Raw genomic sequence first — 14341 nt, forward strand, 5'->3', positions numbered from 1 at the left:
CGGGACCAAACAAGGCTTGATAGGTAGCAGAACTGGAAGGAATCGAGCGAGGGCGGCCGTGACGAGGACGGCGGTGAGAACCCCCAGAGAGAGAGGGGTTAAAAGGCGCAGTAGTTACAACTAGAGAAGGAGCTGCGCCAGGGGACGAGGTAGTCACCACTGGGGGCTTGGGGCTCGACCCAACCACAGAGGAGGGAGGGGAGCCAGAGGAAGGAGTCAGAGAGGCCAAAGGAGGAGCAAGGTCGGGGCCCAATGCAGCGGAGGCTACAGAGCCCGGTCTTCCAATACGGACCGACTCGGGGGCTTGGTCGCCCACCCCACGAGCCTGAGAAGGTAAACCAGAAGAAGCCGAAGCAGGGGTAATCATCTTGACGAAAAGAAGAATTCAATCACGAATGTGCCCCCACACCCACCATGGAGCCACAATTAGAGGCAGGACACCCAACAAGAAGCTATCGCCGATCTTGTCGGGGCCTCCTAGGGGTGCGTCGCGAGTATACGCCCCACAAACGCCACCTTAAGAAACCGACAGTCCGTCGAGATCGGGTTCAGTGACGAAGTGGGGATTGACAATAAAAGGTTCCCCTCGCTCTCGATGTCGGGTACTGCAGTTCTACAGGTGCATGAGTATGCCTCCTCAAGCACCCGGGCGTCAAAATAGAAGAAGTCCAAGGGAAGAACCAGAACGAGCAAAAGGTCGGTAGGAAACGGCAAGCAGATAGGAGAAGAGGGGAAAGAAAAACGAAACAGAAGGAAAAGGAAAAGATGCCCAGCAGAATTGGAGAGGACGGCAGCAGGAGCACAAGGCTAGAAAAGGACAGAGGACTGTCCCAAGGAGCATCACACTCCGGCAGCCGCCCACTAAGCCCCCACACGGCGACAACGAGCTGAGCGGGGAGGGGGTTACAAGCATGAAAACTTGCCAATCAACTGTTGTTATTGTTATAAACAGCCTCCTGGTGCTTCGTAGCTCATTAAATGTTAAATAATTGTAAACAAAGCTGCTAAAGATTGAGAAAAGATGTACAGGTTCCTAGGTGTTTGTGTAACTTCTTCGTGAATCTAGGCTCAGATCATTTGATGTTCCCAATTTTCTGATGGGAACATCAGATCATTTGATCATCAGACGACGGAGTGGGGGATGGTGGGAAGGACGAGGGGACGGGAGTGGGGGATGGTGGGAAGGACGAGGGGACGGGAGTGGGGGATGGTGGGAAGGACGAGGGGACGGGAGTGGGGGATGGTGGGAAGGACGAGTGGACGGGAGTGGGGGTTGGTGGGGAGGACTAGGGGACAGGAGTGGGGGATGGTGGGAAGGACGAGGGGAGGGGGATGGTGGGGAGGACGAGGGGATGGGAGTGGGGGATGGTGGGAAGGACGAGGGGACGGGAGTGGGGGATGGTGGGAAGGACGGGGGACGGGAGTGGGGGATGGTGGGAAGGACGAGGGGACGGGAGTGGGGGATGGTGGGAAGGACGAGGGGACGGGAGTGGGGAATGGTGTGGAGGACGAGGGGACGGGAGTGGGGGATGGTGGGAAGGACGAGGGGATGGGAGTGGGGGATGGTGGGGAGGACGAGGGGACGGGAGTGGGGGATGGTGGGAAGGACGAGGGGACGGGAGTGGGGAATGGTGGGGAGGACGAGGGGACAGGGGAGTGGGGAGGACGAGGGGATGGGAGTGGGGAATGGTGGGGAAGACGAGGGGACGGGAGTGGGGGATGGTGGGGAGGACGAGGGGACAGGGGAGTGGGGGATGGTGGGGAGGACGAGGGGATGGTAGAGTGGAGGATGAAGGGGAGGAAAAAGGGACGAGGGAGTGAGGAATAGTTGGGAGGACGAGGGGACAGGGGAGTGGGGAGGACGAGGGGATGGGAGTGGGGAATGGTGGGGAAGACGAGGGGACGGGAGTGGGGGATGGTGGGGAGGACGAGGGGACAGGGGAGTGGGGGATGGTGGGGAGGACGAGGGGATGGTAGAGTGGGGGATGAAGGGGAGGAAAAAGGGACGAGGGAGTGAGGAATAGTTGGGAGGACGAGGGGACGGGGGAGGGGAGAATGGTGGGGAGGACTGGGAGAGAGGGGAAGGTTGCTGTGACTCAGCAACGCGTGGCCGGGTACAGCTAGTAATTTAACAAAATAATTAAACAAATAAATAAATTCCTGCTGGGAGACTTATCCCACACAGTTGTCGGTCTAACTTCCAGGTACCTATTTACTGCTAGACAAACAGGTGCATCAGGGTGAAAGAAACTCTGCCCATTTCTGGGGGTTCCCCTCCGACTTAGAGGATAACATTAATATCTTTGAGATTATATTTGATGTCTCTGAGAATACCTTTGATGGGTCTGAGAATAGTTTTTTATGTCTTAGAGAATAACTTTGATGAACGAAGATGTGTTAGAGAATAATTGTGATTAACGAAGATGTTTAGAGAATGCCTTTGAGGCACTTGAGTCTTTGAGCTTGTTATTGATGTCTCGAAGAGTGTCTTTGACTATTTTTCTTACTCCATGAAGTATATTGTTAGTTACAAAAGTGTTTAAAGAAGTCACATTTGACTATTTTTAGTTAAGGGGAAGAGTTATTTTAGTTCAGAAAGGATGTAATGATGATGTATTTGTCTATTTTTAATTAAATGATGAATAAGTTTAGTTAAGAAATGATGAACGTGGCAATTTTTAGTTGAATGACGATAGATAAAGAAATTATGATCAGTGTTGGAAAGTTTCCTCTGACTTTTTTTAAGCCAAGAGAAAGGTTATTTTAGTTAAGAACAGTATTGAACGAAGCTAATCCTGACTATTTTTAGTTGATTGACAAATAGTTTAGTTAAGAAATGACGAATGTGATTATTTTTTAGCTGATTGACGAAAACTTTTAGTTAATGAGAACAATTTTATCTTGGTAAATTTGTTACAGTATAAAGTGAAGATTTGTTTACAAACAGTGCTGGTAACAAATAATAAATTGTTAAGCAAAAATACATGGACATAGTTTTTGAAAATAAAGGTGATGAGTTACTACAAAGTTACTTTGTATTAACTTGTTAAGAATTAGTAATGTTGCTGTTGATAATATTTGACAAAGAACTAGTTACTGAATGGAAGAAATAATTGTACATTTGATTTTAAAGATCATGTAAGAGAATGCGGTGGACACAGTGAACATACGGGGAACATGAGAAAGTACACAGAGCACATGAATGAGAATGACATGAACCCAGTGAAGAACTTGCTGAGAACATTGAGAATATGACAAAAAAGAACATAGAAAACTTAAAAGAGAATGCAAAAATATGATTTGAACTGGCAGAGAACATGCTGTGAACATTGGTAGATAATGGAGAATACAGAGAACATGCTGTGAACAATGGTAGATAATGGAGAATACAGAGAACATGCTGTGAACATTGGTAGATAATGGAGAATACAGAGAACATGCTGTGAACATTGGTAGATAATGGAGAATACAGAGAACATGCTGTGAACATTGGTAGATAATGGAGAATACAGAGAACATGCTGTGAACATTGGTAGATAATGGAGAATACAGAGAACATGCTGTGAACATTGGTAGATAATGGAGAATACAGAGAACATGCTGTGAACATTGGTAGATAATGGAGAATATGGAGAAACAGGTGAAAAATATGGAATGGACATTTGGGAGGATATTTTAGGAACATGGAGAGAACATACAAATACAGGTTTGGATAACCAGAAGGTTATCCAAACCTGTATTTGTATGACCAGTATGGTAATATCACAACACACCATGGACCAGTATGGTAATATAACAACACACCATGGACCAGTATGGTAATATCACAACACACTATGGACCAGTATGGTAATATCACAACACACCATGGACCAGTATGGTAATATCACAACACACCATGGACCAGTATGGTAATATCACAACACACCATGGACCAGTATGGTAATATCACAACACACCATGGACCAGTATGGCAACAGCCACAGGAAACTGTTAACAAACAGTTACAAAACATTATTGCCATAACTATTACAATTAACATAATTATTAGTAGTGACAGTGTCAGACCACGAAGGAAGAATTGAAATAGGAATTTCCTTAAGAACTTTCATATTTAATAATACATCTTCAGAAGGGTGAGTTACATGTACATAGATTTGGACATATATAGGCAGGAGCGAGGTGAAGTGAAGTGAGGTACAATGATAAACGTATGACTGGGAAAGGGTGGATGTAAATAGGGGGCTGCATCCTATGGGTCAATAGGCCCATAGGATACAGCCCCCTATTTACATACATAGGATACAGCCCATAGGATATTTACATACATAGGATACAGCCCATAGGATATCAATGTATGGGCCAATAGGCCCATACATTGATATTAATAAAATAGTGGATATTAACATGGTATTAGTGAGACAAATGTGTATCAATGATCCTACTAAAAATGCCCTTTAACTGATCAATCAAAATTGGATCTAAATTATACAAACCACTGCTAATGTTCTAGTTACATAATTTTGTAATCTGTATTAAAGCAGATTCAGTTATGTTCCTACTGAAAGTGCTTTTACAATTCGTTAATGAAGAAGCCATCTCCCAATCAATTTGGTGGGAATTTTCTGACAAATGAACAAACAACGCATTAGACAATTGGCCATGTCTTACAGAGTATTTATGTTGCGACATTCTACATTTCAAATCTTAAGATGTTTGCCCAACATAGAACCTATTATAATCTTTACAAGGTATTTTATATATGATACAATTATCACTACGAGGACTGTTTCTAGCTAATAGTTTTCTAACAGTATTTTTGTAATTAAACAATACATGTATATCAAAAAGTTTCAAGGCCTTGACAATATTTTCAAACCCAGAAAAATATGGTAAACACAACACATTCTTTGGGGGAATTTTCTCACTGCATATATTATTATAATATGTACGACGTGCTTTGCTACGGCAAACTTCCAAAAAACTCAGTGGATAACAAAGCTTGAGACCAATAGAATCAATATTCTTAAACTCTTCATCAAAGAATTCTGGACTAACAACCCGAAGAGCTCTTGAGATACATAGAGGAAAAAATAGATTTTTTCACATTGTATCTGTCCTGAGAAATAATGAATAAGATAAATTATTCGTAGACTTCCTGTAAAAACTAAACTTTAGTGAACAATCTTCCCTATGAATAAGTATATCTAAGAATGGCAAACATTTACCAATTTCAGTCTCCATAGTCAATTTTCTAGAGGTGACTTGATCATTAAGTTTAGCTACAAATTCGTCTGTGTTTACATCTGTAGGCCATATACACAAAATATCATCAACATATCTAAACCATGGAATGATTCCAGGGGTAATTATTGAAACAAATTTTTCATCATGAGTAAATTTTCGTGATTTAAACACATAATTATTAGTAGTGTTTAGCAGTAATATTATTTACAGACTAACAAGCACCGACCAATTTACAACTGTAGAGTAACACTATGGATAATGAAATAATATATATTATATTACATTGTTATATTCTGGTGTAAAATATATACATGGCAGCTTATCCACAGCTAAGTTTTGTTACTTAGCTTAGTGTTTGACCCCATGTGTGGGACCTGAGTGATAGTGCGGAGATGGTGATGTACAAGTGATGGTGATATAGCAGTGATGTGAGGTGAAGGTGATATACCAGTGATGGTGATATACCAGTGATGGTGAGGTGAAGGTGATATACCAGTGATGGTGATATAGCAGTGATAGTGAGGTGAAGGTGATATACCAGTGATGGTGATATAGCAGTGATAGTGAGGTGAAGGTGATATACCAGTGATGGTGAGGCGAAGGTGATATACCAGTGATGGTGATATAGCAGTGATAGTGAGGAGATGGTGATGTACAAGTGATGGTGATATAGCAGTGATGGTGAGGTGAAGGTGATATACCAGTGATGGTGATATAGCAGTGATAGTGAGGTGAAGGTGATATACCAGTGATGGTGATATAGCAGTGATAGTGAGGTGAAGGTGATATAGCAGTGATAGTGAGGTGATGGTGATATAGCAGTGATAGTGAGGTGAAGGTGATATACCAGTGATGGTGATATAGCAGTGATAGTGAGGTGAAGGTGATATACCAGTGATGGTGATATAGCAAGTGATAGTGAGGTGAAGGTGATATAGCAGTGATAGTGAGGTGATGGTGATATAGCAGTGATGGTGAGGTGAAGGTGATATACCAGTGATGGTGATATAGCAGTGATAGTGAGGTGAAGGTGATATACCAGTGATGGTGATATAGCAAGTGATAGTGAGGTGAAGGTGATATAGCAGTGATAGTGAGGTGATGGTGATATAGCAGTGATAGTGAGGTGAAGGTGATATACCAGTGATGGTGATGTAGCAGTGATAGTGAGGTGAAGGTGATATACCAGTGATGGTTAGGTGATGGTGATATACCAGTGATGGTGATATAGCAGATGATGGTGATATAGCAGTGATAGTGAGGTGAAGGTGATATACCAGTGATGGTGATAGTGAGGTGAAGGTGATATACCAGTGATTGTGATATAGCAGATGATGGTGAAATAGCAGTGATAGTGAGGTGAAGGTGATATACCAGTGATGGTGATATAGCAGTGATGGTGATATAGCAAGTGATAGTGAGGTGATGGTGATATAGCAAGTGATAGTGAGGTGATGGTGATATAGCAAGTGATAGTGTGGTGATGGTGATATAGCAAGTGATAGTGAGGTGATGGTGATATACCAGTGATGGTGATATAGCAAGTGATAGTGAGGTGATGGTGATATAGCAAGTGATGGTGATGTATTAGTGATAGTGAGGTGATGGTGATATAGCAGTGATAGTGAGATGATGGTGATATAACAGTGATAGTGATGTGATGGTGATATAGCAGTGATAATGAGGTGATGGTGATATATTAGTGATAGTGAGGTGATGGTGATCTAGCAGTGATAGTGAGGTGATGGTGATATATTAGTGATAGTGAGGTGATGGTGATATAGCAGTGATAGTGAGGTGATGGTGATCTAGCAGTGATAGTGAGGTGATGGTGATATATTAGTGATAGTGAGGTGATGGTGATATATTAGTGATAGTGAGGTGATGGTGATATATTAGTGATAGTGAGGTGATGGTGATATAGCAGTGATAGTGAGGTGATGGTGATATATTAGTGATAGTGAGGTGATGGTGATATAGCAAGTGATAGTGTGGTGATATAGCAAGTGATAGTGAGGTGATGGTGATATAGCAGTGATAGTGAGGTGATGGTGATATAGCAGTGATAGTGAGGTGATGGTGATATAGCAAGTGATAGTGAGGTGATATAGCAAGTTATAGTGAGGTGGTGATATAGCAGTGATAGTGAGGTGATGGTGATATAGCAGTGATGGTGATATAGCAAGTGATAGTGAGGTGGTGATATAGCAGTGATAGTGCTATAGAAGTGATAGTGATATAACAGTAATAGTGAGGTGATGTGATATATCAGTGATAGTGATATAACAGTGATAGTGTGATGTGGTGATATAGCAGTGATAGTGAGGTGATGGTGATATAGCAGTGATAGTAAGGCGAAGGAAATATAGCAGTGATGGTGCAGTAGTGGTGATGTAGCAATGATAGTGATATATTAGTGAAAGTAAGGAGGAAATATATCAGTGTGAGGTGATAAAGCAGTGAAAGTGAGATGATGTTGGTGAAGCAGTGAAAGTGATAGTGAGCTGTTGGTGATATAACAGTGACAACAGCTGTCATATAGTGACACCAACAATCAGTTACTCAACATGGTCAGTACATTATCCCAGGTGTGGGACCTGAGGTGATGGTGATATAGATGTTATAGTGAGGTGATAGTGATATAGCAATGATAGGTGACAGTACTGTGAAAGAGCAATTGATGGTGATACAGCAGTGATAGTCACGTATGATACTTAAACACCAAAGATAGTGAAGTTATGGTAATATAGTGATAAAGGTTGTGCTTGAATTACATTGGCATCAAAACCCACAGTCCATAGTGATGCAGGAGTGATGGTGATGGGTTATGGTACAGTGAACTGGAGTGGCAGCACAACACCACAGTAGTGATGGTACAGTGAACTAGAGTGGCAGCACAACACCACAGTAGTGATGGTGGTGGTACAGTGAACTAGAGTGGCAGCACAACACCACAGTAGTGATGGTGATGGTACAGTGAACTAGAGTGGCAGCACAACAGTGATGGTACAGTGAACTGGAGTAGCAGCACAACACCACAGTAGTGATGGTACAGTGAACTAGAGTGGCAGCACAACACCACAGTAGTGATGGTACAGTGAACTAGAGTGGCAGCACAACACCATAGTAGTGATGGTACAGTGAACTAGAGTGGCAGCACAACACCACAGTAGTGATGGGTTATGGTACAGTGAACTAGAGTGGCAGTACAACACCACAGTAGTGGTGGTACAGTGAACTAGAGTGGCAGCACAACACCACAGTAGTGATGGTACAGTGAACTAGAGTGGCAGCACAACACCACAGTAGTGATGGTACAGTGAACTAGAGTGGCAGCACAACACCACAGTAGTGATGGTGATGGTACAGTGAACTAGAGTGGCAGCATAACACCACAGTAGTGATGGTGGTGGTACAGTGAACTAGAGTGGCAGCACAACACAGTAGTGATGGTGGTGGTACAGTGAACTAGAGTGGCAGCACAACACCACAGTAGTGATGGTACAGTGAACTAGTGTGGCAGCACAACACCACAGTAGTGATGGTGATGGTACAGTGAACTAGAGTGGCAGTAACACACCACAGTAATGATGGTGATGGTACAGTGAACTAGAGTGGCAGCACAACACCACAGTAGTGGTGGTACAGTGAACTAGAGTGGCAGCACAACACCACAGTAGTGGTGGTACAGTGAACTAGAGTGGCAGCACAACACTACAGTAGTGATTGTAGTGGTATAGTGAACTAGAGTGGCAGCAAAACACCACAGTAGTGAAGGTACAGTGAACTAGAGTGGCAGCACAACACCACAGTAGTGATGGTGGTGGTAGAGTGAACTAGAGTGGCAGCACAACACCACAGTAGTGGTGGTACAGTGAACTAGAGTGGCAGCACAACACCACAGTAGTGATGGTACAGTGAACTAGAGTGGCAGCACAACACCACAGTAGTGATAGTGGTAGTACAGTGAACTAGAGTGGCAGCACAACACCACAGTAGTGATGGTGATGGTACAGTGAACTAGAGTGACAGCACAACACCACAGTAGTGGAGGTACAGTGAACTAGAGTGGCAGCACAACACCACAGTAGTGATGGTGGTGGTACAGTGAACTAGAGTGGCAGCACAACACCACAGTAGTGATGGTACAGTGAACTAGAGTGGCAGCACAACACCACAGTAGTGATGGTGGTGGTACAGTGAACTAGAGTGGCAGCACAACACCACAGTAGTGATGGTGATGGTACAGTGAACTAGAGTGGCAGCACAGCACCACAGTAGTGATGGTGATGGTAAAGTGAACTAGAGTGGCAGCACAACACCACAGTAGTGATGGTACAGTGAACTAGAGTGGCAGTACAACACCACTGTAGTGATGGTACAGTGAACTAGAGTGGCAGCACAACACCACAGTAGTGGTGGTACAGTGAACTAGAGTGGCAGCACAACACCACAGTAGTGATGGTACAGTGAACTAGAGTGGCAGCACAACACCACAGTAGTGATGGTGGTAGTACAGTGAACTAGAGTGGCAGCACAACACCACAGTAGTGATGGTGATTGTACAGTGAACTAGAGTGACAACACAACACCACAGTAGTGGAGGTACAGTGAACTTGAGTGGCAGCACAACACCACAGTAGTGATGGTGGTGGTACAGTGAACTAGAGTGGCAGCACAACACCACAGTAGTGATGGTGATGGTACAGTGAACTAGAGTGGCAGCACAACACCACAGTAGTGATGGTGGTGGTACAGTGAACTAGAGTGGCAGCAGAACACCACAGTAGTGATGGTGATGGTACAGTGAACTATAGTGGCAGCACAACACCACAGTAGTGATGGTGATGGTACAGTGAACTAGAGTGGCAGCACAACACCACAGTAGTGATGGTACAGTGAACTAGAGTGGCAGCACAACACCACAGTAGTGATGGTACAGTGAACTAGAGTGGCAGCACAACACCACAGTAGTGATGGTACAGTGAACTAGAGTGGCAGCACAACACCACAGTAGTGATGGTGGTAGTACAGTGAACTAGAGTGGCAGCACAACACCACAGTAGTGATGGTGATTGTACAGTGAACTAGAGTGACAACACAACACCACAGTAGTGAAGGTACAGTGAACTAGAGTGGCAGCACAACACCACAGTAGTGATGGTACAGTGAACTAGAGTGGCAGCACAACACCACAGTAGTGATGGTACAGTGAACTAGAGTGGCAGCACAACACCACAGTAGTGATGGTACAGTGAACTAGAGTGGCAGCACAACACCACAGTTGTGATGGTGATGGTACAGTGAACTATAGTGGCAGCACAACACCACAGTAGTGATGGTGATGGTACAGTGAACTAGAGTGACAGCACAACACCACAGTAGTGATGGTACAGTGAACTAGAGTGGCAGCACAGCACCACAGTAGTGATGGTGATGGTACAGTGAACTAGAGTGGCAGCACAACACCACAGTAGTGATGGTACAGTGAACTAGAGTGGCAGCACAACACCACAGTAGTGATGGTACAGTGAACTAGAGTGGCAGCACAACACCACAGTAGTGGTGGTACAGTGAACTAGAGTGGCAGCACAACACCACAGTAGTGATGGTACAGTGAACTAGAGTGGCAGCACAACACCACAGTAGTGATGGTACAGTGAACTAGAGTGGCAGCACAACACCACAGTAGTGATGGTACAGTGAACTAGAGTGGCGGCACAACACCACAGTAGTGATGGTACAGTGAACTAGAGTGGCAGCACAACACCACAGTTGTGATGGTGATGGTACAGTGAACTATAGTGGCAGCACAACACCACAGTAGTGATGGTGATGGTACAGTGAACTAGAGTGGCAGCACAACACCACAGTAGTGATGGTGGTGGTACAGTGAACTAGAGTGGCAGCACAACACCACAGTAGTGATGGTGATGGTACAGTGAACTAGAGTGGCAGCACAACACCACAGTAGTGATGGTACAGTGAACTAGAGTGGCAGCACAGCACCACAGTAGTGATGGTGATGGTACAGTGAACTAGAGTGGCAGCACAACACCACAGTAGTGATGGTACAGTGAACTAGAGTGGCAGCACAACACCACAGTAGTGATGGTACAGTGAACTAGAGTGGCAGCACAACACCACAGTAGTGGTGGTACAGTGAACTAGAGTGGCAGCACAACACCACAGTAGTGATGGTACAGTGAACTAGAGTGGCAGCACAACACCACAGTAGTGATGGTGGTAGTACAGTGAACTAGAGTGGCAGCACAACACCACAGTAGTGATGGTGATTGTACAGTGAACTAGAGTGACAACACAACACCACAGTAGTGAAGGTACAGTGAACTAGAGTGGCAGCACAACACCACAGTAGTGATGGTACAGTGAACTAGAGTGGCAGCACAACACCACAGTAGTGATGGTACAGTGAACTAGAATGGCAGCACAACACCACAGTAGTGATGGTGGAGGTACAGTGAACTAGAGTGGCAGCAAAACACCACAGTAGTGAAGGTACAGTGAACTAGAGTGGCAGCACAACACCACAGTAGTGATGGTACAGTGAACTAGAGTGGCAGCACAACACCACAGTAGTGATGGTGGAGGTACAGTGAACTAGAGTGGCAGCACAACACCACAGTAGTGATGATGGTGGTACAGTGAACTAGAGTGGCAGCACAACACCACAGTAGTGATGGTGATGGTACAGTGAACTAGAGTGGCAGCACAACACCACAGTAGTGATGGTGGTGGTACAGTGAACTAGAGTGGCAGCAGAACACCACAGTAGTGATGGTGATGGTACAGTGAACTATAGTGGCAGCACAACACCACAGTAGTGATGGTGATGGTACAGTGAACTAGAGTGGCAGCACAACACCACAGTAGTGATGGTACAGTGAACTAGAGTGGCAGCACAACACCACAGTTGTGATGGTGATGGTACAGTGAACTAGAGTGGCAGCACAACACCACAGTTGTGATGGTGATGGTACAGTGAACTATAGTGGCAGCACAACACCACAGTAGTGATGGTGATGGTACAGTGAACTAGAGTGACAGCACAACACCACAGTAGTGATGGTACAGTGAACTAGAGTGGCAGCACAACACCACAGTAGTGATGGTACAGTGAACTAGAGTGGCAGCACAACACCACAGTAGTGATGGTGATGGTACAGTGAACTAGAGTGGCAGCACAACACCACAGTTGTGATGGTGATGGTACAGTGAACTATAGTGGCAGCACAACACCACAGTAGTGATGGTGATGGTACAGTGAACTAGAGTGGCAGCACAACACCACAGTTGTGATGGTGGTGGTACAGTGAACTAGAGTGGCAACACAACACCACAGTAGTGATGGTGATGGTACAGTGAACTAGAGTGACAGCACAACACCACAGTAGTGATGGTACAGTGAACTAGAGTGGCAGCACAACACCACAGTAGTGATGGTACAGTGAACTAGAGTGGCAGCACAACACCACAGTAGTGATGGTGATGGTACAGTGAACTATAGTGGCAGCACAACACCACAGTAGTGATGGTACAGTGAACTAGATTGGCAGCACAACACCACAGTAGTGATGGTGGTTGTACAGTGAACTAGAGTGGCAGCACAACACCACAGTAGTGATGGTGGTGGTACAGTGAACTAGAGTGGCAGCACAGCACCACAGTAGTGATGGTGGTGGTACAGTGAACTAGAGTGGCAACACCACACCACAGTAATGATGGTGGTGGTACAGTGAACTAGAGTGGCAACACAACACCACAGTAGTGATGGTGGTGGTACAGTGAACTAGAGTGGTAACACAACACCACAGTAGTGATGGTATAGTGAACTAGAGTGGCAGCACAACACCACAGTAGTGATGGTGATGGTACAGTGAACTAGAGTGGCAGCACAACACCACAGTAGTGATGGTGGTGGTACAGTGAACTAGAGTGGCAGCACAACACCACAGTAGTGATGGTGATGGTACAGTGAACTAGAGTGGCAACACCACACCACAGTAGTGATGGTGATGGTACAGTGAACTAGAGTGGCAACACAACACCACAGTAGTGATGGTGGTGGTACAGTGAACTAGAGTGGCAACACAACACCACAGTAGTGATGGTGGTGGTACAGTGACATAGAGTGGCAGCACAACACCACAGTAGTGATGGTGATGGTACAGTGAACTAGAGTGGCAGCACAACACCACAGTAGTGATGGTACAGTGAACTAGAGTGGCAGCACAACACCACAGTAGGTATGGTGATGGTACAGTGAACTAGAGTGGCAGCACAACACCACAGTAGTGATGGTGGTGGTACAGTGAACTAGAGTGGCAACACAACACCACAGTAGTGATGGTGGTGGTACAGTGAACTAGAGTGACAACACAACACCACAGTAGTGATGGTGGTGGTACAGTGAACTAGAGTGGCAACACAACACCACAGTAGTGATGGTGATGGTACAGTGAACTAGAGTGGCAGCACAACACCACAGTCCACCACAGTCACCTCCGTAATGTCACTGTGGTTGACTGCTGCCCTCACCACATCCAGGCCGCTCACCACATCACCGAAGACATATGGCCACAGGTGACCAGCCTGGCGGTCCCTGGTGGCGATGACGAACTGGGCACTCGTGGGACCCCCCGGCAACCCCCACCAGGACCCCACAGCTCCTGCCTGGCCTGACTCCCGGTACTGCCCCCGGAGGTCAGGCAACAGTGGGGCTCCTCCCTTACCGTCATTACTCTCGTAGTCTCCGCCCACCACACACTCCCCCGGCTGACCCTTGTTCCACACCCTCAACAGTTTAGTGTTGCGGAAGGTGTGGCCCCGCTGGCCCGTACACAACAACACAAACTGTCTGGCCAGCGGAGTGTCAGGGGTCAGCCGGATGGTGACCCGCCCTCTTGTTGACCCCGCCCACCCGAGGTCAAGGAACGCCAGGGTGCAGGAGGGGTCCAGCACGCCCACAACATCACTCTCCTGCACAAGATGATATAAATCATGCTGGTAACTGTATAACAAAATGTTATCATATTAGTTATCACAACTCAGTAAGTCAGTAATGTCAGTAAGA

At 45.7% G+C, this 14341-nt stretch overlaps 1 protein-coding gene across 1 annotated transcript in view; it reads right to left on the reverse strand.

Moving 5' to 3' along the window:
* Nucleotides 1-5364: 5364 nt before the first annotated feature.
* Nucleotides 5365-14341, reverse strand: part of LOC123749125 (uncharacterized) — a 90459-nt gene continuing 81482 nt past the window's right edge. The window contains exon 6 of the mRNA XM_069324591.1: nucleotides 5365-14247. Within this exon, the coding sequence (XP_069180692.1) occupies nucleotides 13732-14247 (516 nt within the window). The 3' untranslated portion in view covers nucleotides 5365-13731. The remainder of the gene's footprint in view (nucleotides 14248-14341) is intronic.

The sequence above is a fragment of the Procambarus clarkii genome, chromosome 14, assembly GCF_040958095.1.
Source record: "Procambarus clarkii isolate CNS0578487 chromosome 14, FALCON_Pclarkii_2.0, whole genome shotgun sequence".
Lineage (NCBI taxonomy): Eukaryota > Metazoa > Arthropoda > Malacostraca > Decapoda > Cambaridae > Procambarus > Procambarus clarkii.